General features: G+C 44.9%; 1 protein-coding gene across 1 annotated transcript in view; it reads left to right on the top strand.

The window, feature by feature from the left end:
* The window catches only part of SLX4IP (SLX4 interacting protein), a 181602-nt gene extending 159588 nt beyond the window's left edge, over positions 1-22014 (top strand). The window contains 4 exon segments of the mRNA XM_067012696.1: positions 1082-1170; positions 18102-18202; positions 19269-19734; positions 19736-22014. Of these exon segments, the coding sequence (XP_066868797.1) occupies positions 1082-1170; positions 18102-18202; positions 19269-19734; positions 19736-19984 (905 nt within the window). The 3' untranslated portion in view covers positions 19985-22014.
* The last annotated feature ends 5419 nt before the right edge of the window (positions 22015-27433 follow it).

Raw genomic sequence — 27433 nt, 5'->3', positions numbered from 1 at the left:
ACTGTGCGGAAGTTGTGTGTCTGTGTAACTGACACCTTCACGCTTGGCTTCCGTCACTACCTCAGTGCTCTGCCGTTGTCATCCGTTGTTGGAAATGTGCAATGTATGTAATAGGCCTCACTTTCATGACTCGTAATAAAAATTGGTCCCATCTAAGAAGAAGGTTTTCTCTTTTAGAAAAAGACGGCTTTATTTCTATTATAAATATGATACATATTATAAAAAAATATTCAGGCAATACAACCAAGTAAAAGAAGGGGAGAGAAGACCCTCCCACCCCCAACCCCCAGAATGTACACCGTTAACATCAGCTAAGCATCCCTCCAAAGATAGGTGGAGGCTGCATGAATGAATGGAGAGATGGATAGACAGATGGAGAAGGAGGCACACAGGTAGCATTTACCATTTTATAGTCCTTTCATTGAGTGTTGAGAAGTCTGGTTCTGTGATTCATTCAGTCTTCCCCACCCAGAAGTCAGTGGTTTTGCTTTAAGAAGTTGTAATAATAGATCACTGCAACTGTGGTATTGTTGTATCAGCTTTACTATTGCACATTTAACCATTTCCTTAAGTTTGATCATTAATTCCTAATCAGTGACACTGCTGTTTTCATAGCCTCGTTCAGATCAGTTGTAGGGGAACCTCTCCAAGACCAGGTGACGGAGGAGAGGATAAGTAAACTAGTAAGAACATTGTCGAGTCACGTTTTCAGATTTTCGTCTTCTTCCTGTGTACGTCTGAACTCTCACTAGTTAATGTTGACCCTATTTCCTAAATGTGACTTCTGAACAGAAAACAGCAAACTGACACAGAGGGAAAGCTGTAAAGGCCCTGCCTGGGGGTTTCATGTGATATAATGGTCCAGGGGCTCAGGTGGACCAATCTGCAGCCTCCTTGGCCATCCCTAGAGCTTTGTGCTTGCCCCGCAGTATTGATGGCAAACACTGAAATGAGAGGAGGGGGGAAGACATGTGTCTGATACATACACGCTTATGGCTGTAACTCAAAAGTCTGGGACCAAGCATTTCAGTGTTTAGTCTTTTGATACCTTTAGTAATGTGATTTCCTTCATTTTGTACAGAACTCCGGGTATTTCCCGACAGATTTGTGGTCTGCGTAAGTCAGCTTGCATTCAGTCATGATCTTTTGGCAAGTCAGAGTGAAGAGTTGGTACGTATGAAAAAAATTCTGTAAGCAAATAAATCTGCGTAAATGATGAGTTGTTATGAAAAATAGAAAAGAGTATTGTCGTCTAGTCTTATTCAGCTGTTGAGCCCTCAGTGCATGTTTTAAGGGACCAAAAAGTCTTACCTATTTTGCATGATAATATTGATTAATTGATGTGCTGCTTCTTTTCTTGAAGACCCCTTGAAAATTTAGCATGATCAGTTGTATCTCTTCCGTAGCAATATAAAAATGAGAAAACATATCACAAAAAACTGTGAAAATACTTATGATAGTATTTAAATGAAATATAAAGCATTCTTTAAATGAAATGAAGCAAAATTCACATGTTTCCACTAGAAGCTTTCATTGGGGTCAGTGGCTTTTGAATTTTATTCCATGGTGAATCACTGACATTTTCATGAGAACCAGTACTTTTCCCCAGTGTGTTATTTCTTAGCTGATAGGGTTTGTTTTCTCTCTCTTCTCTCGTGCTAAGTTTTGAGCTCCATCAGTCCTATTTCTGTTTCGCTGGAGTTCTCTATGCAGACAAATGGATACTGAAAATTCACTCCTAATGTTACAGCTTTGTCTTTTAAGCTTAGCATATACGTTCGAGAGTCTCCTTGGTGTGTGTGTGTGTGTGTGTGTGTGTGTGTGTGTGTGTGTGTGTGTGTGTGTGTGTATCGCTGCAGTCACAGCTCAATCTATCAGAACTTACCTCTGTACCAATTTTTTTTTCATATTTTTGGACTTGGACTTGTGACTTGAAATTTTAACAAAGAGGGAAAAAAATCTAGCAGACATTAAACGTGGACATGAAGTATGACATGATTATTATGCTTCTAAAATAATTTATAGGGATATTAGATTATCCCTTATGTTTATTATTTTTAATCCATTTGAAATTTGGCCCACATGGTATAAAACCATCTTCTTATCTTATCTTAAATAAATACTAGGAAAAGTGTTTTAGAGACTAGAAGGGTGAACAGAGACCCAGCAAGTAAAGAGCAGAGAATGCAGATTTAAATTTAGATACCTTCGTCTGTAGCAGATGAGCCCTTCAGAAAAGCCAGTGAGACCCTTATTTCATCTGTCAATTAAACACTGAGTAGACACATTAAGTGAAATAAATGGGGCAAATCTGGTGAAAAGTATTGAAAGTTTATTTGTGAAGTATTTGTAGAATGTTATCTTAGTAAATTAATAAATACTAAAGTCGTAATGCTGTTGGCAAACAACTATAATGTAATATAGCTTAACTGATTCTCAGACCAATGAAGAAATTGATTTTTGGTTTGAGAAAACAACAGTTAATTGTACACAAAGTACTATTGTTTTCAGATGGAATACAGAAGAAATTAGATCTTGTATGATATGTTATATTAATATGTAATATTTTAAATTATTAAGGGTGAGTTGAAACATCTCCATACAAATGAAATATTATCCTCCTTAGGGGCATTGGTATTTATACGAATGTAAGTTTCCTATAGCTGCTGTCATATAAATTTTATAATCTGGAGGACATCTTAAGTGTTAAGAATTGTCATTCTGAAAAGTTGACTGGTCTGAGCCTTTTGCGTGAGCCAGTTCCGTGTTCTCATATTTACAATGTTCTGATATCCAGGGATAACACTGTCAGACTTAACCATGTTAGCTTATGAGAAAAGTGCCGTTTACATCATGAGGATCTTTCACTGTTTGGAGTGCTTCTTTTTAGGTGTGGTGAGTCTCTGTCTCTTGAGCTTCTCTTTTCCCCACCTCTGACCATCCTTCACATACACGCTTTCCCAGCCACACGTATACAAGTCAGCTAACGCCTGGCACCGCCAGATGGCTCCACCCCAGGCACAGGCTCCGTGCGCCCCTCTGCGTGGCCAGCCTGCTTGTACAGCGCCCCTCCTCACAGGTCTGTCCACCGCTTCCTCAGGCTCCTTCTCCCAGAACCAATAACATACCCAGGTCAAGCAGAGGGCCCTCTCTCCCTCAACTGGCCCGTCCAGCCCAGGCCACAGTCCTTCCATTACAAGTGCCTTGGACTCTGTCCTCATTGATATTTGATTTCTGCAGATCCCTCCAGTCTCAGATACTTAAGGATCAATAAACAATCCTTCCCTCCCAGAATTGCCTTCTGCCAGAGAGAAGGCAAAGTTACTCCCATTATTCTTACTCTCTCTCAGATGCCCAAAGCCAGTGAGGTCTGGCTCTCCTCTGAGTATCCCTTGAACTTCCTTGCATTCCTTAAAGCTTCGAATTATTTTATCAGTTTACACTGATACTCACCAAAGGGCCAGATCCATCTCATTTTCTCTTGGTAGTTACTCTCCAGGAATGTCTGACTGGGCGAGGCCTGGGGAATGGGCTTCCTGAGCAGCTGTATCAGAGGTACTTCTTTGGAATAAATGTCAATTATTTTTCCTATAACTGTTTACTGAACTCCCTCTTCCCCAGCCACGGAAGTGATGGCGGTGAGTCAGTACCTGGGCAGCAGCCAGGGCGCCTTTTACTTGTGCTGTTGCCTTGAGTAGAGATGCCCTTTCTCCTGCCTTTTTCCCTTTCCCTTCCCCTTCCCTTTCCCTTTCCCTTTCCCTTTCCCTTTCCCTTTTCCTTTCCCTTTCCCTTTCCCTTTCCCTTTCCTTCCCTTTCCTTTCCTTTCCTCAGCATCTAAATGATAGTCAGCTAGGAAATCTGCGAGTGCCTGTTCAGAGCTGCTCCACCTGGGCACAGGGAAGCCAGATGCACTCAGCTCCCAGGTTCCTAAAGGTGGCCGCACAAAAGAACCACTGTTCCTGATCAGGCGGCCCAGAGGGAGTAATCCCCCTCCTTTGGGGGCAGAACGAGTGCAGTCAGTGCTGCCCCCCACCCCCCGGCACCAGGGAGGTCTGTCACACGCACACCCCCGTGCGCGAGGGACTCCATTCGGGGAGGTGCTCTGTGTTGTTGCAATAGCTCTGCCCTGAGTGCCCACGTGCCAGGGATGTGGGAATCATGATGTGTACTTTGGGAAGAAAGGGCATTATTACGAGATGAGTCATTGTATTTTTCTTGCTACAGTTTCTCATAAGAAATCTTGAAGCCCTTATAGCCTAAGTTTTGGACCTATTGCTAGAAATGGAGCTGGGAAACCTTTTCGCAAGTTTTTACCTTTAGTTTCATAGTTTTGTTTTCCCTTCACCTTCTTTTCCTTAGAAATACCAAGAGCAGAAAGTAAATTTGTATCGTGCTCAGTGTATCCCATTCCAGCAAATGTTTTCTTTCGTGTTTACAAACCCAGGTCCCTGTGTAAAGACTGCTTTCTTCCTCAGATGTAAAGCCCAGGGGGCCTTTGGGAAATTTAAAATTGTTTATCATTTTATCATTCCTTTATTAAAGGAAATAACGAATCATAACCAAAGTCATAGCTTTACTTTCCAAAGTAATAACTTTACTGTGTAAATAATCACAGAACTCTGTATATATCTGGGACATTTCAGAGTCAGCACAAAGCTGCTGTCTCATAGAACATTGGTTACAGCCACTCCTAGTCTCTGGAGACCCTTCCCATCTGCTCTCACCGTCACATTTTAACATAGTTTCCTGAGTACTGGCTCTGTGCCAGGAGCTCTGGTAGGCACGGTGGGGGGGGGGGAACAAAGAAAAAGAAAAACTGTGCTCTTGCCCTCAAGGAGCTTACAGTCTGGCAGATCGAGGGGACTGGAGGTGACCCAGGTGACCTAAAAGTTGTAACTCTGATAGAGCCTCCTTTTTTCTTAAAGACTTACCCGTTCTGTACTTTTATGGTTCATTCAGCTCCTCTCTACAATTCAGGAAGGGAAGTTCAAAATTCTAAGTTACTTTCTTTTAAACCTAAGCTATAAAAGTCTGTGATTGTTCGGGAAATTTAAAAATGGCATTTAGCACTAGAGCTGCAGAAAAGTGGTTGTGTACGTTAAGATATTTAGATGCTCTGCCTCACCTTCATTTGATTTGTGGCCAGGCTATGGAAACAGCTGTTAAGATTCTTCAGAAAGCGCTAGGCCCTCACCCAGAGTGGAAGGATTGCTGGCACGCCCTGACAAGAGACAATATTTCAGCACTAAACTGAACACTTCTCTTAAGTCAAACTACTGTTTAATGTTAGAGAATCCTCCTTCTAGTTTATGAGTATAAAACTGAAATGCAAATTAGTCTAAAGAAGCAATAAACTGCCCTAGCTTGGGTTATTTTTAACTCGGCTGTCATATTTCTCAGCTGTGCGTAACTGAACCTCTGTGGGCCTTATTAGCCCTCCTCTTAGTCAAGGGGGAGGGTATCAGATTATCTCAAAAATACTTTCTCACACTGAATTTCTGTCAGAGAAAGCAGATGAAAACGTAGCTAAATAAAAACCACAAAATGATTTTGCACAAAAGAGCATTTTACTCATAGCTTTAAAAATTGTGATTGAAAAAAAAAATTCAGGGGAGAGTTATAGTTTAATCTTAGGAAAGATAAATAGAAATTATAAGGAAACATTTCAGTCCTTAAGTTTTTAGACTAGAAGAAATAAACAACAATTTGACTGTGCACTAACTTCTGTACCCTGATGACAGAATTATTTAGCTTCCTTGAGGAAACTTCTGCATAAGTTTAAAACAGATCATTCAAGAGAGAAACTTTTTTTTTTGTACCAAAAAAATTAAATAAGTAGTGGATGGTTTTTCTAGGTTTTTCTTACTGTATCGTAGACCTTAAGAATCTATTCTTCTTATCTTATTGAATTTCCTAAACAATGCTAGTGGTGAATTACATGGAAGCCATTAACAAGAGATTCCTGTAGCACTAGGAAAATTTCCTTGAGTGGGAAGAGGTCATTTCCATATTTTGCATTTCCCACAGTGTTCTGAACTTAGTTTTTTACTTAATAACTGCTTACCAAAATTGTACATGTTCATTGTACAAAAGATTTTAGAAACTAAAAATTACCCACAACTCCCAACCCAAAGATAACCTCTGTTAATGATCTAGTCTGTACTCCTCTGTAGTTCATACTTGATAACTAAGTTTGGTCTGTATTTATTTTAACTAGGACCCACTCATTTGTGAACTATCTGTTTATGTCCATTTTTCTATTGGCATTTTTGTATTTCACAAACCCCTTACTATATAAAAACTTCTTACATAGTAAGGAAAACAACTTTCAGTGAGTTTATCATTTACTTTTCAATTACATGACGTTTTTGCTGTGTGGTAGGTGTCTGTGTCCTCGGCCGGGCCTGTGGATGGGCTGAATAAAGATGGGAACTACAGAGGCATCCATCACCTGCCTGCCCTTCCCTTGTGTGGACTGGCAGGTGGATGATGCTATCAAAAATGCTGCAGGGCGGGGGCCGCGGGCCATGAAGATGCTCTTGGCTGGTCTGGTCTGTCTAGAATAGTTTTTCTAGGCAATGACAGAGATCATAAGAAAATTTTTTCTCAGGGGCAATCATTTTCTTTTAAGATCAACTATCCTTTGCTTGTATGTTACAGTAAACTGAGGTTTTGTTCTCCCTTCCTAATAAAATTCTCCCAAATGATTAGGGAGCAGTACTTGTGAATGAGATGTCTCCTGGCCCCCATCTCCAGCCCTCCAAAGGAACCTGCCCTTTGCTGAGTTAGAACAGGTAGAATAGATAAGTTAGGGTAGGGTGTATCTCGGTTAGAATAGTTAGATAGGGTAAGTTAGAATAGGATGTGTCTGGGGCCTCTAATCCTTTGTGCCTTTTCCCCATAGTGTACCTTTGCTGTGAGAGGCCTATAATAATCTCCCTTTGATGACTACTTAGATGATTGATTGGATTAAGCAAAACGTGGCAGGGAATAGAACAAGTGAAAAAGGAATCAAACGTGAAATTATAAGACTTGACTTTGACCACTGCCTCTCCCCTCACTAACTTGATGACCTTGCACAAGTCATTTGGCTTCTTGGAGCATCCATCCCCAGCCTTATTAAGCGGAAGTAAAAGTGATGCCTGTCCAAGGATCAAGTGAGATGATGAATACAAAAATGTAAATTCTAAAGGGCCAATGCAATATTAATTTTTATTATCACCATCATTCCCATTCTTCCCCAAAGAGGAGTTAATTTATTTTTGTTTTGTTTTGGTTTTTTTTTGCGGTACGCGGGCCTCTCACCGTTGTGGCCTCTCCCCTTGCGGAGCACAGGCTCCGGACGCGCAGGCTCAGCGCCCATGGCTCACGGGCCCAGCCGCTCCGCGGCACGTGGGATCTTCCCGGACAGGGGCACGAACCCGCGTCCCCTGCATCGGCAGGCGGACTCTCAACCACTGCGCCACCAGGGAAGCCCAAGAGGAGTTAATTTAAATGCCACTAACACCAGAGTAGCAGACAGCTAAACATCTTACCTCCTGTACCAGAAATGAGAAAAATGCTTGCACATGTGATTTTCTCAAGAAGCTCAGCACTCTCATTTTTCATCTCCATTTGCCAACCCAGCTTCATTTTGCAACTATAAAAACTGAAGTACCGGGCTTCCCTGGTGGCGCAGTGGTTGAGAGTCTGCCTGCCGATGCAGGGGATGCGGGTTCGTGCCCCGGTCCGGGAAGATCCCACGTGCCGCGGAGCGGCTGGGCCCGTGAGCCATGGCTGCTGAATCTGCGTGTCCGGAGCCTGTGCTCCGCAATGGGAGAGGCCACGACGGTGAGAGGCCCATGTACCAAAAAAAAAGGAATCCAATTATGTACTATGTAAGCAAAGAAAGGAGGATACAACGAAGAAACATGGAAGAATAACATAGAAGACATTACACACTGTGAAGGATAAAGAGAAGGAACTATTTAGATAGATACTTTAAAAAAAAAAAAACCAAAACCTGAAGTACCAAAGAGTTAAGTGACAAAGCCCCATTTCGGCAGCAAGTCAGTGACGGACAAAGGGATACAACAAGAGCATAAACTCAAGACCTCCTGCGGGAGCTCTGTTAACCACCATCCAGGGGGGGAGGAGGTAGAGTAGGGACCACCGGTCCCTACTTTCATTTCCAGTAGCTGCCAGTATACTCCCAGTGAGACATTGCTTTGGAGGAAGGACCCAGTCACTGCTCTGAGGTACAGAGGAGTTGGGAACCGGCAGATCTCTCAGGCCGACTTCCTAAAAGCCACACGGCCATCAAAACACCCACGGCGATAGCACAGACGGAGTTGACGTGCAAGGGGATTATGTTGGGAAAGTTCACTAGTACACAGATGACTTAGAATTCGGTGCTCATTTTCCCAAGGAAGCAATGCCATAAATGGGGCAAGGTTCCCAGACGAGTCCACAGAAGTCTGTCACTATCATGAGATTGGAGACTTGGAAAGGGGGTCTCACTGTCTGTGTTTGAGGGAGATGGGAAGCGCTGTTCCTTCTGCATCCCTGGGCAGAGGGCCAGTTCTGAGGAGAATTGTGAAATCAGACAGTCATCTGTGGTGTCTTTGCTCTGACTCTCACGCCTCTTCCCACCGGCAACCAGGGCCACAGTGGGCCCTCCCTGGCCAGTCCTGCCACCTGCCTGGCTGCCCTGCATATTTACCCACCTCTCTCCTCCCCCATCCTGTCCAGACCCACATGCTCGGCCATGGGAGATGTCAGGGAAAAGATCACCACCAAGACCGAAGGGCTGGCGACCTTCCTGTGGGTGTTGGCATTTTTCAACCACAGGCCTCTGAGGGGAGGTGTTTTTGAATAAGGAGACCTCCAAGGGGTAGGGTACTTCTGCCTGGGGTCATTGCCATTAAGTTTCTCTCTATTTTTCACAGCTATTTCCCTTCGACTTTTAAACTGGGCATTATTAACCTATGATTCATGGTTTATCTGAAACTTTTTTAGAGAGTGGTATTTTTATGTTTTTCTGGCCAAAGTGAAATAGCTGTCTTCAATTCTCAGAGTGGTCAGTGAGTGCTCTCCCTTCTTAAGAAGCACTGGTCCCAAACCTACAAATTCTTTCAAGCACCCAAGTTTTCTCACAGTTGTGTGGTACCAGAGACTCAACTGTGGGGCCCACGGCTGTTTAGGATTTATTTTTAGGTTCTCGAGGGTTAGGTAAATGTACACTGGAAAATCCCTATGAAATTGTGTACTTCCTGCAAGATCATCACTTCCTTGATTTTTTTTTTTTCACTGATTTCATTTTCAGGTTAACATTCTTTTCAACTGTTTTATTGGTACTTCCCTAGATCTGCACAAGATAGTTTCACAATCATCAATTCAGAAGAAATAATGAAAACTTAAAAAAAATTATTTTAAAAAAACACACTAGGGTATCTTAAGGTATCTGCTGCTAACCCAAGTGGCAGCATCATCAGTAAGGCTGTGCCCTTCTTCCCCTTAGAGACTTCTCCTTTCGTGGGAGGGCAGAGAGATGGAGGGCCTGGGGGCCAGAGGACCCTAGTGAAGTGGAAAGGCTTGTTCCTTGGGAATTGGGCAGATGACATGGCCTCTTGGGTGTCACTTTCCTCATCTCTGTGATGGGGGAGGTCATGTCTGCCTGGTGGGTGTCTCATGAGGACTGGTCCCTATACCGAGTGCTTTGTCTGCGGCGTCTCAGTATATCTCGGTATAGATGTCCTCCATCGTTATCACCTGCAGAGAAAATGCCTTCAGGCCACGGTGGGATTCTTGAGATACCACTTTCCTTTTCATGTACCTCTTTTTGCTTTGGTTCCTTTGAGCCAATACACACATGTATGTTTCTATACTTTCTTTTAATTGTTCATTACTACTCTGTCCTATCTGTTTTGTCCTTTTCACTTCCTTCACTTATTGAATATCAAATAATTTAAGAAAATCTTAGAAGTCAAATTTGGGAAAGAGAGACCTCTTCATTTTGAGACGCATGGTTTCTGCATGACCAGGTTGCGTCACCGTCTAAGACTGTGGTCACTGTCGTATTTCATGCTCTACTTGGGCTGCTTTTCTGTGAGTAGCTCCTTTTGTGTCAGGTCACATTTCACCATATGCTGATGCTCCTGGAACTCATCACGCATCACACTAAACTAGGAGGAAAACTTTTCTTTTTGCCTTATTATTATAAAGTCATGAAGAACTGAAAGTAGTTCCAGTTTTTTACTTTAATATTTGTATTTGCCCCTCCCCCAAAATAAGCTGGTAATATATTACCTTTGTGCTGCTTTTATTGTTTGCAAAGGTTTTTATTTTTGACGAGTGTTGTCACATACAATAACTTGTTAAGTGCAACAAACCTGAGAAGAGATGGTATCAGTCTTGAACCTTTTAGTTTTTAAGGGACAGGAAGGCCAACTCTAAATGGCTTAGGAAAAAAAGGGAAGTTTTTGGCTCATGTGCCTCAAAAGCCCAAACTTCAGGTATGTTGATCAGAGGACAAAGACTTTCATCAGGACTGTTTCTCACCATCTGTTGGCATTGCCTTTCACTGTTTGGCTTCATGGTCAGCCTCCATGTGGTGGTTGGTCCTGGTGGCTGCAGGTTCACGGGAAAAGAGAGCAGGCCCCTTCCTGGGCCACTGTAGCCCATGCATCTCTATGAGGCTCATGAATTCTGAACTCCGATTCGCCTGGCCTGGGTCACAGGCCCACTCCTGGAGTCAGGCTTGGAGATGAGTCCTCCTGAAAGGCATGGACTTTGGATGGACAGTGGGGACATGACTCCCTAAAAGAAAATCTGTGTATTGTTTCCGGGAGATGGGTGAGGGCCCACCCTATAAGCTATTATCACCCCCCCCCCCCGTTTTTAAAAATAGATAAGGAAACTGATGTTCAGAGAAGATAGGGGCTTGTCCAGATACCACAGTGAGATAGTGACCTAGGGGAGCTGGACGCACAGACTTTGGGCTCAGTGTTCTGTACTCTTCCTCCGTCTCCATCTCTAACCAAGATGGCAAATTGACCCCCTGGGCACAGTGGGGAGAGTACTGCACCAGGGCCAGGCCTTCTCGACTCAATCCTGCCCCCAGCTAAATGTGTGGCCTTAGACACTTAGTCTCCTGGGTCTTGTTCTGTCAAATAGGGACACTACCTGTCTGCGAAATACTCAGTGAGGCCCCAGTGAGATGTGGGGAGAGAATTTAATAATGTACGTTTCCTACAGATGCAAAGCATCCTTCGCTTTCTTATAAACCCATGTGGTCTGCACAGGTGCCAGATTTTCTTTCACAACAATGTCAAGAAAACGTGCTCAATGCTTTCCAGTTTCCAAAGGGTGTTTCATACCTCTTGCTGCATTTCAATTCCCCAAGCAATCATGAACCAACTATGAGGGGCTTAAGGAACTGGCTCTGGGACAAGCCACCAAGGGGTGCCATTCCTTGGCCTCTGTCCCCCTCACCTCTGTGCTCCACCTTGCATTCCAGGAGCGTTAACCTGATCTGATCAATCCTGAGTGTGTCGTTCTGAGCAGATGTGATCACAAGGAATTCAGATACAGTCACATTATGAATGTGATTTAACAGCTATGTATTCTAATATTCTATGGATTACTTTTAAAATATCCTGGTTGGGTTATTAGCTGTTTTCATTTGGAATAAACAAAACAGAATCAGAAGAAACTCATGTATATAAGCATGAGAAAATAGATCCAACTCTCAAAAGATAAAGACTGAGAGTACCATATTACTGCATTAAGTGCTTCTGTGAGAAAAATCTTAACAGCTTTGAGGATCTTTTTTTCCCCGTTCTCCCGTTACTGCCTTCATATCTGGCAGAATGTTATACAATCCTGGAAACAAGAGTTTGGCGGGATAACTTCTGCCATACCTTCCACCCAGGGCTCTAAGGGGGGGGGGGGGGGCAGTGCACCAGGCTGCGGCAGGCAGTAGCTGGCCTGAGCTGTGACACTGGTGCCCACACAGGGTCAGCCGACATCATGCCCCCCAGGATCTATCCACCCTGGACTGATACAGATATCTCGGGGGCCTGCAGCCAGGTGCCAGGGGACTGGCAGCAACGTGTTCCCAAGAAGCCATGCTGTCCGATGAGCAGTGAGATTGCATTCGTGCTGCTTGTCCACGAATGCGGCGCGGTAATAAGAAAGCTCCCTGCCTCCCCAAGTTGTTTTAGGGTGACGTTGGTGAATACATGCAAAGCTTCTGAAACAGTGCCTGGAACTCAGTTGCAGGTTGACACATGGTGACTGATCGCATCCCACCAATGCCTGTTGCAGGGTCATCCCAGACTCACCCTCCAGTACCCACCGCGCCCAGTCCAGCTACCACCCAGTTTCTCTGCTCCCCCTTTACTGCAGAACTCTTCAAAAGTGTTGTCCGCACCCATGCTGGCCAGTACTGTGGCCACTGGCCACATCTGGCTATTAAGCATTTGAAGTGTGGTGGGTCAGAAATGATATACTAGAAGTGTAGAATCCACCCCAGATTTCAAAGGCAGTACAAAAATATAAACTCTCTCAATAATTGTATATGGATCACACGTTGTAAAGGTAACATTTGGAGTTAAAGAATGCATTCTTGAAGTCTAATGTCACCAGTTTCCTATTACTTTTTCATGGGTCCCTGGAAGATTTAAAGTCACCTGTACAGCACAGGTCATATCTCCACTGGAGAGTGCTGGTCTCCACTCTGCCTCCACTTCACTCTTGGACACATTCCAGGTATGCTTGGGTCCCAGCGCTTCACCAAAAATAGCTTTCGTCAAGTCACCTTCCACTGGTCAGTTTTCACTCCTGAAGGCTCAGCAGCTTTTGACACGGTTGTCACTTTTAACGAAGCCATTTCTCCTCTTGCCTCCAGGGACACCATGTTATGTTGACTCTTCTCTTTCCTCACTGACGATTCCCTCTTCGTCTTCCTTCCTGAATCCTCCTCGTCTTCTCAACTTCTTTTTTCTCATCCAAACGCACTCCCCCCAGAGCTCGTCCAGACAGATGCCTTTAAATACCGTCTCTGTGGACTTCCCAGCTTTGTGTCTGCAGACAGAACTCTCTCTCTTCCTAGAAGCTGTAGCTTAGCCACCTGCTCAGCATCTCCATTCTTCATCCAGGACAGCTCTTAAAGCTTACATACCTAAAACGGATTTCTTGGTTTCACTTCCCCAAACCCGCCCCTCCCCCAGTACTTCCTGTATTGGTAAAGGGTAACTTCCTTCGTCCAGTTGTTTAAAGCACGGATCATGGAGTTATCCTCGACTTTTTCCTTCCGCTCACTCTCTATATCCAAGCCATGAGCTTATTCTGCTGGGGTCCCTTCAAATTGTATTTCCAGTCAAACTACTTCTCACCACCACCTGCCTCCTCCAAGACCCACCATCCTTGAATGGACCATTGCAGTATCCTCATCACTGCTTCCACCCTTGTCCCTCTGTTATACCCAAGGTGATCCATTTAAAATACCAAGTTACGTGGAGGGCTTCCCTGGTGGCGCAGTGGTTGAGAGTCTGCCTGCCGATGCAGGGGACACGGGTTCGTGCCCCGGTCCGGGAGGATCCCACATGCCGCGGAGCGGCTGGGCCCGTGAGCCATGGCCGCTGAGCCTGCGCGTCTGGAGCCTGTGCTCCGCAACGGGAGAGGCCGCAACACTGAGAGGCCCGCGTACCGCAAAAAAAAAAATAAAATACCAAGTTACTTTTCTTCTTGGAATCTTCCAATGGCCTTACCATCATCAATACACACACACACACACACACACACACACACACACACACACTTCTTACCTGCTCCCTGACCCCTCCCCGGGTTTGAAATGCTCTTCTCAGGTGCTTGTGTGGCCCATCCTCCACTCAGGTCTGTGGGTAGAGCTTACCTTGTTACCTCCCACAAGCTTCCCTGACCACCGTATGTAAAACTGCACCCCAGCAACCCTTTAGACGTTCATTTCTCCTCATAACATCATCACCACCTGACATTGTATGGTTTTTTGTTTGTTGTCTTCCCCGCTGGGATGGAGACTCCATGAGAGGAAGAACATTTTCTGTGGGTCCATGTCTGTCTCTGCAAGGACCTCAGACAGTGCTTGGTGCAGAGTTCAGTGGTGCCTGATTGGATGACTCTGCTTGGTTTTCAATTCCATGCCCCTAAGAACAGAAGTTTATTAACTCTGCCAGGTATCAGAATCACTGGGGAACTTGCTAAAATGTGCGTGCCCTGATGCCGCCACCCCCTCACCACCGACACCCCAATGCAGTAGATTCTGGGGTAGAATCCTGGACGTTTTTGAGCAAGCTCCCCAGGTGATTTTGATACTGCATACCTGGGCCGCTCTCTGCCAGATGCTGCCTTGGTGTGCCAGTTTATATTTGTGTACCTGCTGCTCTGCTCTGTTGAGCTTTGTTTCATGCACATCAGCAGTCCTTGAATCACCTGGGAGCGTAAATATAGATCTCCTAGCCCCACTCCAGATCTTGTGACTCAGAACTTCCAGGGATGGGTCCCAAGAATCAATATTTTTGAAAAACTCCCTCTGTGTCTCTGATAACAGCTAATCTTCCCACTAGCCTTTGGGAGGCCTGGGTATGTTTTATAGACTCCTTGAGGAGGATATAAACTTAAGAGCGGGTATTTTTAATGTCTTTTTTTGGCCACCTTCACTCCCCATCCCTCATTAATCCAACAGTGTTCTGTTCAAAAGTAGTACTCAGTAAATCACTGTGGAGTGAATAAATCCTTGATTTATCCACAGTTGCAACTCGCTTTGTAACTTGAACATCTACTAGTATTTCTAACTACATTTCAGTCCAGCTCATTCTGGTGGGTATTCTCTTTGTAGTCTTTTCTGTCCAGGAATTTAAAATATGTTTCCCAGGTCAGACCAGACAGCATTGGGGGTAATACCCACCCCCATCATACTTAGACACTCACCTGCTCTGCCTCCCCATTGGACCTGTGCTGGGGTGCATGGGCTTTGGCCGTCCTTGACCTACGGTGCATCCACTGGTCTCCAGAGCATCCCCAGGAGTGGAGGCGGGCCTGACCCCTTGCTCTGGGTGCCTGCCTGGGCTGCTCAAGCTGCTGAGGAGGGTATCTCCCTAATTAGACTTCTGGGACCGGTAGCCTTGCTCCACTTCGGTTTGGTTGCTTCCTGGAACTGTATATAGACACACCTTTACAGATGGACGTTTTTATTTTATTTTATTTTTAATTAATTTATTTCATTTATTTATTTTTGGCTGTGTTGGGTCATCGTTGTTGCGCGCGGTCTTTCTCTAGTTGCAGCAAGTGGGGGCTACTCTTCGTTGTGGTGCGCGGGCTTCTCATTGCAGTGGCTTCTTTTGTTGTGGAGCACGGGCTCTAGGCACGCGGGCTTCAGTATTTGTGGCTCGCGGGCTCCAGAGCGCAGGCTCAGTAGTTGTGGTGCCCGGGCTTAGTTGCTCCGCGGCATGTGGGATCTTCCCGGACCAGGGATCAAACCTGTGTCCCCTACATTGGCAGGTGGATTCTTAACCACTGTGCCACCAGTAAAGTCCCTACAGGTGGATATTTTAAAAACCAGAATCCTCCAAGTATTACCAAAGGTAAATAAATAAATGGGGGGGAGAGGTGACCAAGGAAAGATAGTTGCAGCATTTTCTTCCTTAGCCAGACTCAGAGCTAGCGTCCAGGTTGTGAAGAATCATTGATGATTGATGATGATCCATAACAATCCTCTTGGTTAACCTGTTTCTTAAATCTTGAGTCCCCGTGGAGTGTTCACTCTGGACTTTGGATGGCCTGCCCGTAGCCTTCTTGAATATGTTGGGTTTGTCTGTATTCTTTGCAGAAGATGTCAGGGTCCTTAGTCACACAGAATCTGAAAAGCAGCAGTGTCATCCGGGTAAGCCCTGGAGACCCTTGCCACCTCAGCCTAAAGACTTTTGCTTCTGGATAAGCCACGGCTGCATTTTGATGCCAGATGTGAGAAGCCATTAGTAATCAGGACAAGTCCCTTGGGAAATCCTGCTCCCTGGTGATAGCTGCTTCCTCTGGAATACTTGTTTGAGGTGCACCGGAGGCTGAGATTTAGTGACAAAGGGGAGTGAATTAACTCTAAAATGTAAGAATGAGAGTTTTCTAATGAGATCTGACAGTTCAAGGGCTGAAGGAGTCTAATCTCTTTTCTCCCCTGCCCACCCAGTCTTCATACAAATGTACATATGCCTCCTTCAACAAATTGCCAAATGTGGTTTTAATTTGGAAGCGGGAGACCCTGCCTCACCTTTTTCTTTGTTCTTTTTCTTTTCTTTCCTTCCTTCTTTCTTTTTTTTTTTTTTTTTAACACGAAGTCACAGGTTTTGCACTTTTTGAGCTGGACATTTCCTTCTGTCACTCTGTCACTCTTTCTGTTTCTGTTGTTTTCTTCCAAGGACATTTCCCCCATTGTTTGTTGTCAGAGGAATTGGGGAGGAGAGTCGATTGTCCTGTGTTTTTAGAGAGGTTTTTGAAGTTCCCATAGGAAATGCAGAGTGCTCTAAATAAATAAATAAATAAATAAATAAAGGCAGCGAATATGAGATGCAAAGAGTGTCACTATCACAGCATCATATGTTATGTGCTCTGTGCAGTATCCATTGCTGTTATTTATGACCCTGTCTGCCTCCATTGTGGACTTCTTCCAGCCTTGGGGAATTTACATCATTCCTAATAGCAAAAGGCTTTCTGGTTCCCACAGAGTTTGTTCAAAGCCTGACTCATGCTCCTTAGGTTAATTGTTCAGCTCTGAAAATACAGCACTTACAGGGTGTGGTTGTAAGGGGGAGATCTACTGTACTTATAGGGCATGTTTAGAAGTGTTTCACACATAAATCTCAATCTCTCTCTCTCTCTCTGTCATTTAACTTTTAAACTAGCCCTTTTTGGTCATCTAGTAAGTCTTAGGGGAAAGAAAAGGGACAAGCATCAAAATGCAGTATAATCCAATAAAACCTATTATATTCTATTCACTGACTCTTAAAACTGACTTGGGTCATAACTGGACTTGACTCTGAGTGACATTGGTACAGGTCTGAACCATAGGCAGAGTCAGTGGAGAGCTAAGGCTGGTGCTCACTGGCACAGGGCGGTGATTGTACGAAGCTCATGGCATCGCTCTGTGGGACACCCGGGCATCACACTGATGGCTGCCGCCCACCAGGCTCTCTGGGGCTGTCATTCTTAATTCCAGGGTAGGTCTAAAGCAAGGACCTACTGGTACCTTACCAGCACCATTCCTTGTGGCAGCAACATTTTACTGTGGAATTGGCTGGAGAAGGGTACTCAGAAATGTACCAGAAAGTAACAGAAGTTAACACCTTTTCTGAATGATCTACGTGCTAACAAAAAGGAAACAGCTTTCCAAAAATAAGAAATGGGTCAATGTTGGTGATGGTTGGGAGGTTTTTACGTTTTATAAGTGCTTCCTTATGAAGCTTCCGTGGGAATATATAAGGATAGATAGATAGATTACCTAAGAATTATCTAAAACCATGTTAGTGCTGCCAATTTAAGGAAAAAAAAAAAAAACTCCCCATTTTTTAGTAACCAAGATTACAAACTGCAGTTTTCAAAGTACCTGTATTGAAAGGCTTAACTCTTGACACAGTCTTGAGTATTGCAAAAGCCATATTTTGCATTTTTGTCAGTAGAGAAAATGTAACAATTCTGAGGCTAATCAGGGTACAGACCACTGTGCCAACCAGGTCTCTCTGGAAGGTCAGGCCCACAGTCACATGGCTGCCTGGCTCCTGACTCGGCATCGTCACAGGGCCACAGAGATATCAGATAGCGGCCGAGAGTTCCCAGACGGCTTGGAACCGCCGTCTTGCACGTTTGTGGTGCACGTTCGTGTATGAAACGTGTGCTAGGAATCCAAGGGAAGTGACAATTTACCAAAAACTTCTAAACTAAAAAACATTAGAATAGCTTAACACGTCGTAGTTGCATCCAGTCCTCACCAAATAATGAAATCTGTTCACCAGGGCATTTGGAGTGGAACTGTTTTTCCTCCCGTTCAGCTAATAGATTTCTGGTTGAACTTTTGTTATCTTTTGGAATAGCCGGGAAGAGCTCTCCAAGGAGCGTCGGAGGATCATGCTGCGTGCGTGGAGAGGCCGCTTCTTCCTGGCACAGAGCTCAGGAGAAACGCTCTGCAAGACCTGTAGGTCCCACGAGTTTCCTTTTCCTCCCTCTGGACTGTCTGTATGGACTGGCATATAACACGAAGTCTAGAATTCAGCAGGAGTGCTCGGACCCTAATCACAGAAGCCCCTCTGAGCGCTGACCCTACTCTAAGTCACTGACTGGCTTTTCCTTCTTCCAAACTCTTTTTCTCTCACTTTCTGGACAGTGGGGAGCAAGGCCTTGCCTCACAGGTGTGTTGCAGAGAGTAATTAATGACAAGCGCTTTGAAGATGAAAAGCACCTGTTGAGGGTATCTCGTACAACTTTCCGAGCAACCCCAGACAGATCTGAAAAAATACACTCCTTTCCTAAGGTGCCTGTTCTGACCCTCGTGTCATTGTGATAATCCTCGGTCCCCTCAAAGCAACAGTAAGAACACAGACGTACATATTGGTTCCCAGACTAAAGCTTAGCCTAAAGAAATAGTTTAGTCTCAATATTTCGGGTTTGGTGGTTTAAGAAACTTCTTGCCATTCACAAGGCTCTAGTCTCTGAATTCTCCCCAGGAAGCTTCTATCCTGCTCCTCCAAGTAAATTTCACATTTACTTAGAGTGCAGTTTGCATTATCATTTGTATGTGTGTTGTAGAAAAGGGGTTTGTGTATGTACAAGCATGTTCTTATACACACACACACACACACACACACACACACACACACACACACACCCTGTGCTTTGGATGTATTTGAGCACTTCTGGGAAAAAAATCAGTGTATTAAATGTAGGTAATAGTGATCTTTAACATCTGAAATGAATGCCTCTGAGCCTTAGTTAAAATATGAACTCCATCATAACTCCATTGATAACCGAGTGATCGATAAGTAAAGTGTGTCCTCGTGTACTGGAAAATGTGATGGCTCTTGCTTGATCTGGTCTGCATGTAAATACACACTTGGGGATTTTCCTAGATTGGCCGAGGGGTGAGGAGAAGGGAGAGTAGCACATGCGTCCTGCTTCAAGTGTAAGAAGTGTGCCAAGGGGGATCTGGAGGAAACCTGGCCATTACAGCTTTACAAAACACAAAAAATCTTTCTTTGTTTTAGTGTGAACAGAACTGAAACAAAAAGGAGCGTCGTGAGCAAATCACGGAGCAGCAGGGACAGTGTGGGAACATCCAGTGACTCAGTGATTGAGGAGGTAGCACGGAAGAGGGGCGACAGCCAGGCCTCATCCAGTCCCCCGTCCACGGGACAGGCGAAGGCTTACGTAAAGGCAGCTGAGAGCCACCGGGGGCTTCCTGTTCCAAAGCTGGAGAAAGTTCACCAGCCTCCGCCAGAAGGCACCAGCAGCCAGCAGAAACCTCATCCTGGGGCGCGGTTAGAGACGGGGCTTCTACGCAGGAGCCCTGTCTGTAGCTGTGAGTCAGCATCCCTGGGTCCAAAAGAAAGTCCACGAGGGGCCAGAGCACAACGGAAACGCAGGAACCGCGGCTCTGTGGAAGACGCCGACCACCGCAAGAGAGCTTCTCTTGGAAGTGATCGATTAGTCCCGAGGGAAATAATCGTGGAAAAAAAGCAAAGCTGTCAAGGTTTTGCCAACTTCAGAGCTGTCAGATCCGGGGTTACTTTTGAAACGAGATTTGGCAGAAACCACGTCTAATGAAGAGTTGCGTGCTTTGAAAAATCTCTCCTCCAGACATCTTATGAAAAATAAGCCAGGGCAGGCATGGCAAACTAGCTGAGCCACAAACACTATAAGATTAGCTACGACTCAGGGCAGCCCAAGCAAGAAAAGAAAGAAGTACGAAAGAGGCCACTAAACTTACGGAAGAAGATTGCAAGCTTGTAGTTGAGGATGTAGTATCCAAGCCTGTGACAAACGAGCAGTGTGCCTAGATGCCGTGATTTTAAAGGAATTCGAATGATTGTTTCAAATAGAAGATATATACCTGCGTTGGGGTCAGCTTTCAAAGCAGCGGCCTCCAGGAGCCTGCGCGCTTGTTCTGACAGCATTGCTACTTTCTCATTCACACTTTATAACTGTCTTCAGAAATTTAATGATAAATAATAACCACTCGCTTTGTTGGCAGTGACAGTGTCCATGAAGGAACCGCATGAAGAAACAAATCTTGTGCGTCCTTGTCACATCGCTGTACGGACCACACGATGGGCCACGGTGCTGCCGACCAGTTCTCCTGCCCTTCAGCCTGAGGAGGGCAGCACTGGAGGAACAGGCTAGCGGTTCACACTGTCTGCCCGTGGCACCAGCATCATGGTTTGAATGATGGTCTGAATCTGTGGAAGAAATGTAGAGCCTGGGTCCCACCCAGACCTACAGAATGAGAAACTCTGGGGGATTCTGAAACCTGCCCACGTTCGAGAACCACCGGGCTAATTGGAGACTCCCTAGTGTTGATTTCCTCCAGCCTGGCAATTCTGGCCTCCAGCGCATCAGCAGGGGCCCACGTGTGGACATGCACCCATCATGCTCCCTCACACCTGCAAAGCACCTGGGTTCAGTGTATGAGTCACTCTGTTCCCAGGTTCTTAAGCAGGGCGGCCACAGAGCCCAGGGAGCTGTGACTTTATCCTAAGAGTTGCAGGACATTTACATATAATTCAGCCCAACATTAGGGGAAGATGTGGGAGAAGCTTGTTCTTGCTTGTAGCTCAGGCATGTCCCTGCCCTTGCCGCCACCTCTAAGATTCTGGTTTAAGTTCAGGACAGACCAGAACCCAAGTGGAACTCAGCGGCCAGAGTTTGCCGTTTTCCACTTGGAAGGCTTCACAGGCAGTTTAAATTTCAAACCAGGAGCCTTCCATTTGCAGTATCACCCACTGTTGTCTCCAGTGGGCTTGCTGAAATGTCACATAGTGAATCATAGCAATGACTTATTTTGAATGGACACCTACAGTAGGTTTTCTTAACCCAGTTTCATTCTAAAATAAGGAAGAAACCATATGCAAAGGCCACCCATCAAATGTATCTTTTTTCCTACTCAACACTGGGTGGTCCTTTGAAGTAGTACCTCCCTAGTAACAAGGAGAATCAAGTATATTCCCCAAAGTGTAGGAGTTAGCAAAAAATAACCCAGAAAAAGCCCAACAATATAAAAGAATATGGAAGTAGACACAGTGTAAGTTCACACTTAAGATTAATTAGTGGTTTCTCCCATCTCATTGTGTCCTTCCCCCCTCTCGGATTGCAGGGCAAGGCTCATTAAGAGGCAGCCATATTTCATGGCATCATTTTGTGTCATGAAGCTAAGTCTTGCTTGCCATACCTGGCTGGGGATACAGGTGCCAGCCCTTTGATGTTCCAGACTCTTCTGGTAGCCTGTTCCCTTCCCATGGTCCCAGCCTCACCACCCCCTCCGGGAACATGGCCCTGCCCACTGAGACCCCTTCCTCTTCCCACTTAGCTGTTTTCCTGCCCCAGGTGATTCCAGTCACAGGATTCTATAGGAGGGGGAGCCCAACAGAACACCGACCACAGTGGAGCAGATTCGGCTCCTCCAGTAGGGGGCAGACTACACAGGGTGGAAACCTCCTGAGAAGGTGGCAGAACACTGCCCATCCTGGGCCCCTCTCTCAGAGCGATGCGTATTCTCGGTGTGCTCTTCACTAAAGACAGGACCACGGTGTGACACTGAATCTTCTTGAACAATTATTGGAACGGTTTAAGCAGAGAGGGCACAAATAATAAATAATCCAGGGAATAGGCCAAGAAACAGTGAGCTCCCTGGAAGAGTCTGGAATTAAAAAGAGCCATTCCAATAGCTGCTGCCTACCCCAGAACTAGGAGGAACTAGGAGATATTTGAGCTGGAGGCACCAGAGAAAGTTTTTATTGAGGGTTTTTTTTGTTTTTTTTTTTTTTTTCCTGTATGCGGGCCTCTCACTGTTGTGGCCTCTCCCGTTGGGGAGCACAGGCTCCGGACGCGCAGGCTCAGCGGCCATGGCTCACGGGCCCAGCCACTCCGCGGCACGCGGGATGCTCCCGGACAGGGGCACGAACCCATATCCCCTGCATCGGCAGGCGGACTCTCAACCACTGCACCACCAGGGAAGCCCGGGAAGCCCTCGAGTTTTTATTTCATTAGTTAACCTAGGCCTGGTGGCTAAAGCCAATACTTACACGCTTAGTGATCATCCTTCAAGTAAAGTCTTGTTTTAGAGTTTGGTATATTTGTGGAAATAACAGTGACTGTGATCTAGAGGGAAAATAGCACCTTTGGCTGTAGGTAGATAGGGTCTTTCTCACAGCCATCATGTACGTGGGATTTTTATCAGGATTAACAGGGAACAGCTCTCTGCTTCCGCAATAGAGCATGTGTTTGAGGAATTTAGCCTTTAAGCATTTTCCTTCCACATGTCTGAAACACCCCTGGATCTCTTGTTACTTGAGTGGTTCTTTTATTCTTTGGATATTTGGAAGTACGGAGTGGAAAAGGGCTGCCAGGTTTTATTTGTTGCTTATTAGGTGGGAAATGAAGAGTTGGTTCTCTACTGCCAGAAGTGGGTGTGTTTTGATATTCTTAATAATCTTAATAATTTCCAGCATCTGAAAATCTGATACCCTGTCAGCATTCTTAGTTAAAAAGAGTAAGTTCTTCAACCACTTACTTAATAAAGCAAATTAAATGTATAGTCAAGTTCCCATAAGTCTAATGCTTGGAATCCAAGTCTGATGCTATGGATCCAATTTGATTAATGTTATAACTTTGAACTCCCTAACTTTCTCGATGTCATGGCTTCTACGTCACCTCCAAGTGCTTTCAAATGACTTTTTAATAGATTGGTGGTGTATTTTTTTTTTCTTTTTAATGTTCACAAATGTCTGAGAACAGTCAGTGTGACTTTTCTTACACATTTTTCTTTTCTTTGCCTCTGGAGGCTAACTGTCATCCAGATATGCATATAAATTGCTAAATGCAAAGGAGCAAACGTTTGGGGAGAGAGGAGTAAATGCTGCAGCTTTTGTGCTCACTTATTTTAAATGAAAAAAATAGGAAAACTGTATTTCATTTTATAAAAAGCAAGAGTCACAAAAACTCTCTGTATTTTGATTTTTGGAGAATATAGCTTCTTTCTGAATGAGCTATCTCAGGGTATATCTTGGAGACAATGATGGGATCACAGTTAATTTGTTTGCTCTCAGTGTCATGTTTGGACTTTACCATGAATTGTTGTGCCTATCAGTGGCTTTTGATTTCAGAAAGAGCTCAGAGAGAGCAGAGCACGTAAGGGAAGGAAACCTCTGTACCCAAGAGAGTGGCCTGGGATCACGGTGTCGCCGTTCCCAGTTTCCTTGAATTCCTTCTTGGCAGGACCCACTGTAATAGCTCCACAAAATTCTGGTGAGTGGCCTTCCTTTGGCTTTCCTAAGAGCCAAAACCTCTCTATTCAGCGTGCTGTGCTGTGGCTTGAGTATGGAAATCCTTTTAATTTCTTCTTTTATGAGGAAATTTCCATGCTTGGTTTGTCAAGACAAGAGGGTTCAAACGTTGTTATTGAAACACAAGTGAATTGAAACGCGTTGCAACAAGTAAGAAATCAAAGTTAAGCTGATTTCTGTTAAACAGTTTAAAGTCTTCCTTGGTACAAAATAAATTAAGCATTGTAAAATGAAGTTAATTCAGAAAATCACTCAGGGTGGAAGTCTAACCATGTATATATCATTGGTATTACAATTTATGATGTAATTAAATGCTCAGAAATCTGCAGAACTCCCTCTAATTTGGTTTCTGTGTTTACTTAACAAGACAAGGAACAAATACATGTCAACATGTAGCTAAACAGAGGGAACTTGAGTGGATGAAATTATTGCCTTTTTTTAAAAATTTTTATTTTTTGGCGGTACGCGGGCCTCTCACTGTTGTGGCCTCTCCCGTTGCGGAGCACAGGCTCTGGACGCGCAGGCTCAGTGGCCATGGCTCACGGGCCCAGCCGCTCTGCGGCATGTGGGATCTTCCCGGACCAGGGCACAGGGCACGAACCCGTGTCCCCTGCATCGGCAGGTAGACTCTCAACCACTGCACCACCAGGGAAGCCCGAAATTATTGTCTTTAATTGTCGAGAACTGCTCAGTACCGGGGTTGGATTTAATCACATAAGTTGTATTATGCAGCATGATATTACCTGATGATTGCTGTTACAGTTACTTATCAAAAATCTTGTTAATTAAACAAAAATCAGTGAAAACCATACATTTGATCCCCAAGCACCTGACCAGGCAACTAAAGGTATGGATTTGACAGATCCCCAGAATAAACTTTCTTCAATCAAGGTAGAAAGGCAAACACTGCCAGGAGAGCTCCCTTCTCCCATTAGCCTTATCCTCTCATTTGTTCTGTTTAAACTGTTAAAATAGTTTAAATAGTTGTGCATGCCTAGGGGATGAAACTAGCATGTAGTGTAAATGGGCCTGTTTTATGAATAAAAAGTAAAATTGTTTTAAAAAAGGAAATTAGTGTATGTCACTTTTCTTTAAAGCAAGTGAATTAACCCCAAGGAATATACATTCAAAATGCTCTTTTCTGAACATGGTATTTATAAAATTATGTTCTGTTGGTTAGAGACTTTTTCTGCCTTGAAGCAGTTCTGAGGTTTTGAAGACTGTGTTAAAATAATCAAAGGGGCTCTTCATTTGAACCATTGGCCCTAAAGATTTAAGTCTGGAACACCCTGTGCGGGATGTTGTGATTAAATTGGCCTGTAAGACTTGGGGTGGTCTCTACACTGCAGCTATGTTACCACTTCTGCTCCCAGTTGTGAGCCAAGATAGACTCCTCTCGTGAGGGGTTAAAGTATGTGACCTTGACTCCTTTCCAGAGAATCTTGACATTTCCCAAGTGGATTCATTTCCATTTTCGAAATGAATTTAGTCCTAGTTCAGCACCGAATGAAGCCCTGGGCTGACTCTTTCTCTGCACTGCCTTTTATGACAGGATCCCAGGCCTCTCTGTTTGCTTGTAAATATATTTCCCTTCAGATCCGGTACATAATTTTTCAGAAGCATTTCAATATCATGTTGGAATAATACATCTGAATAGCTGTACGTGAAATGCTGAGAAGTGCTGCACTCGACAAAGCGAAGCCCATTTCTTCTTGCCGTTTTGGTCGTGGGTGCCATGTGGCCGGCCCAGGAAAGCTGCCCTGCCCTGCCTGGTGCTGCTGACAGCCGTGCTGTTTTACCACCAATTGGTTCATGTATTGGGGGACAAGTCACTTAACCTCCATCTGTCAAATAATCTCTGATAGTTTAAGTACCACACTTGGCTCCATAGAGCCCCGAGGTAAGCGTACCACCCAGTGTATTAATTTCACCATCCGTTTAAAAATGGGTTCTTGACACTGAAATTGGAATTACCTGGGTAGCTTCTATTGGCCTAGGCATTGGCAGTTTTAAAAGCTCCTCAAGTTCTCATGAGATGCCATAGTTAAGAACTATTGTTTAAAAGCGGGGGTAGGGACTTCCCTGACCATTCAGTGGTTAAGACTCCGTGCTTCCACTGCAGGGGTCACGGGTTAGACCCCTGGTTGGGGAACTAAGATCCCGCAAGCCGTGAGTCGTGGCCAAAAAATAAGTAAAAAAGTGGGGGGTGGAGGTTTGATTGTGTTTAACTGGGTGTTAAAAGAGGCAGGGTCTGCGAAGAGCTGAGTATCCTTTAGAAGAGAGGCTTTCTGCAAATGAGAAATGGGCCTACTTTCAAACAAATGGGAAGGGCTTAGGTGACAAGGTATCAACAGGCGTAAGTTTTAATCCTACAAGAGACGTGTTCTCTTTTCTCCCGAAGGCCCCCTACATTACTTCTGCTGCTTTAGACCTGACACATGAGGCTTCCTTCATCTTTGCCAGCACTGAGAAATTGTTACTCTCGTACAGAAGATGAGTTTTTAAAGCACCTAAATAATTGTCTGGGGTTTGCCTTTGATCCATGGTCATTAATATCGTTAATAAGCTCTCGAAAAGTGCGTGTGAATCTCAAGCTCACATTTGGCAGGGTAGTGGAAGAAAGAACGCTTTTAAAATAGTTTGGCTCAAAGAAGCGCATCTGAAATAACCCTGTGGGAAAATCAGGAGAATTTCTCATCCTCTCAAGGATTACCTAGGATGAGATGCTGACCTTGTATTTTAAGTTCAGTTCCATTTCTTAAAACCTCATTCATTACCTACCCTGATTTATATCAGGTGGTGAAGCAGGCTGTGGGAGGAGACTCTGGTGATATACAGTTTTCATGTTTGCTTTCTGTTTTTTCCACAGTTCCCCAAAGATCATAATGTGCATATATTTCTTTAAAAAAAAAAAAAAAAAAAAACCCACAGCTTCTTCACGAGATTTACTATAGCTTTTTCTCTCAGAAATTAGAGCTGAAGAATTCTCTCCTCTGTGGGCTTCCAAGGCGATCCAGCCCCAGAAGGCGAGGTGCCCAGGGTGAGCAGAGCCCTGACCTCTGTGGGGGAGAGGTCAGTTCAGCAAGAAGACTCAAAAGGGAGGAAGAAAAAGCAGCTCCTCAGCAGGGAGTTTGACTTGCTTCAGGGCAGAAGAGCTTTTATAAATAAGGGCCCAGTCTCCCACGCCCTCTTGCCTGTTCTTCTGTTACCAGTCCTGTCTCTGCGCTTAGACACACACACATCGACGCACACACTCATGGACACACACAGACACACACTTGTGGACACACGCACTCATAGACATACACACGGACACATGTCGATGCACACACTCATGGACACACACCCTGGTGGACGCGCACACACTTGTGGACGCAGCCTCAGCTCTCACTTCCCCCACTGCCTCACATCCCTCTCTCCACCCGCCCCTGGATTTGCGGGATGGACAGGCAGACCCTTCTCCAGAGGAGGCAGGTGATGGATTGGCTGGGGGGTTTTCTGAGCCCAGTGGCTCCTAAGGCCTTTTCAGTTCCTCCTTCAGATGCTCAGCTGGTGAGAAGAATGTGGAGGGCTCTTTCCCAAACCCACTGTGGGTGCCTGGGAGGACTAAGACCAGCTCATCCGTTCCTGTTGTCAGTGGGAGGAGGGGGAATGGTAAATTAGGACGACCTCCAGCCCTGACGTGACACACGGGCTGTGCGTTTGGGATGTGTCCCGGTGGGAGGGGCCTGGAAGACCTTCGCAAAATGATGTCAGCGCGAATGGGGGCTTGTGAAACAGCAACCCTGCTTTGCTTTGTGTAATATATTCTCCTTAGCATGCCTGCCTGTGAGCCTTTCCCTGGCACCGTCTGCTCGGCTCAGCAACCTGTA

The sequence above is a fragment of the Kogia breviceps genome, chromosome 14 (genome assembly GCF_026419965.1).
Source record: "Kogia breviceps isolate mKogBre1 chromosome 14, mKogBre1 haplotype 1, whole genome shotgun sequence".
NCBI lineage: Eukaryota > Metazoa > Chordata > Mammalia > Artiodactyla > Physeteridae > Kogia > Kogia breviceps.
The sequence above is the reverse complement of the archived record's forward strand: the minus strand, read 5'-3'. Positions and strand labels throughout refer to the sequence as shown.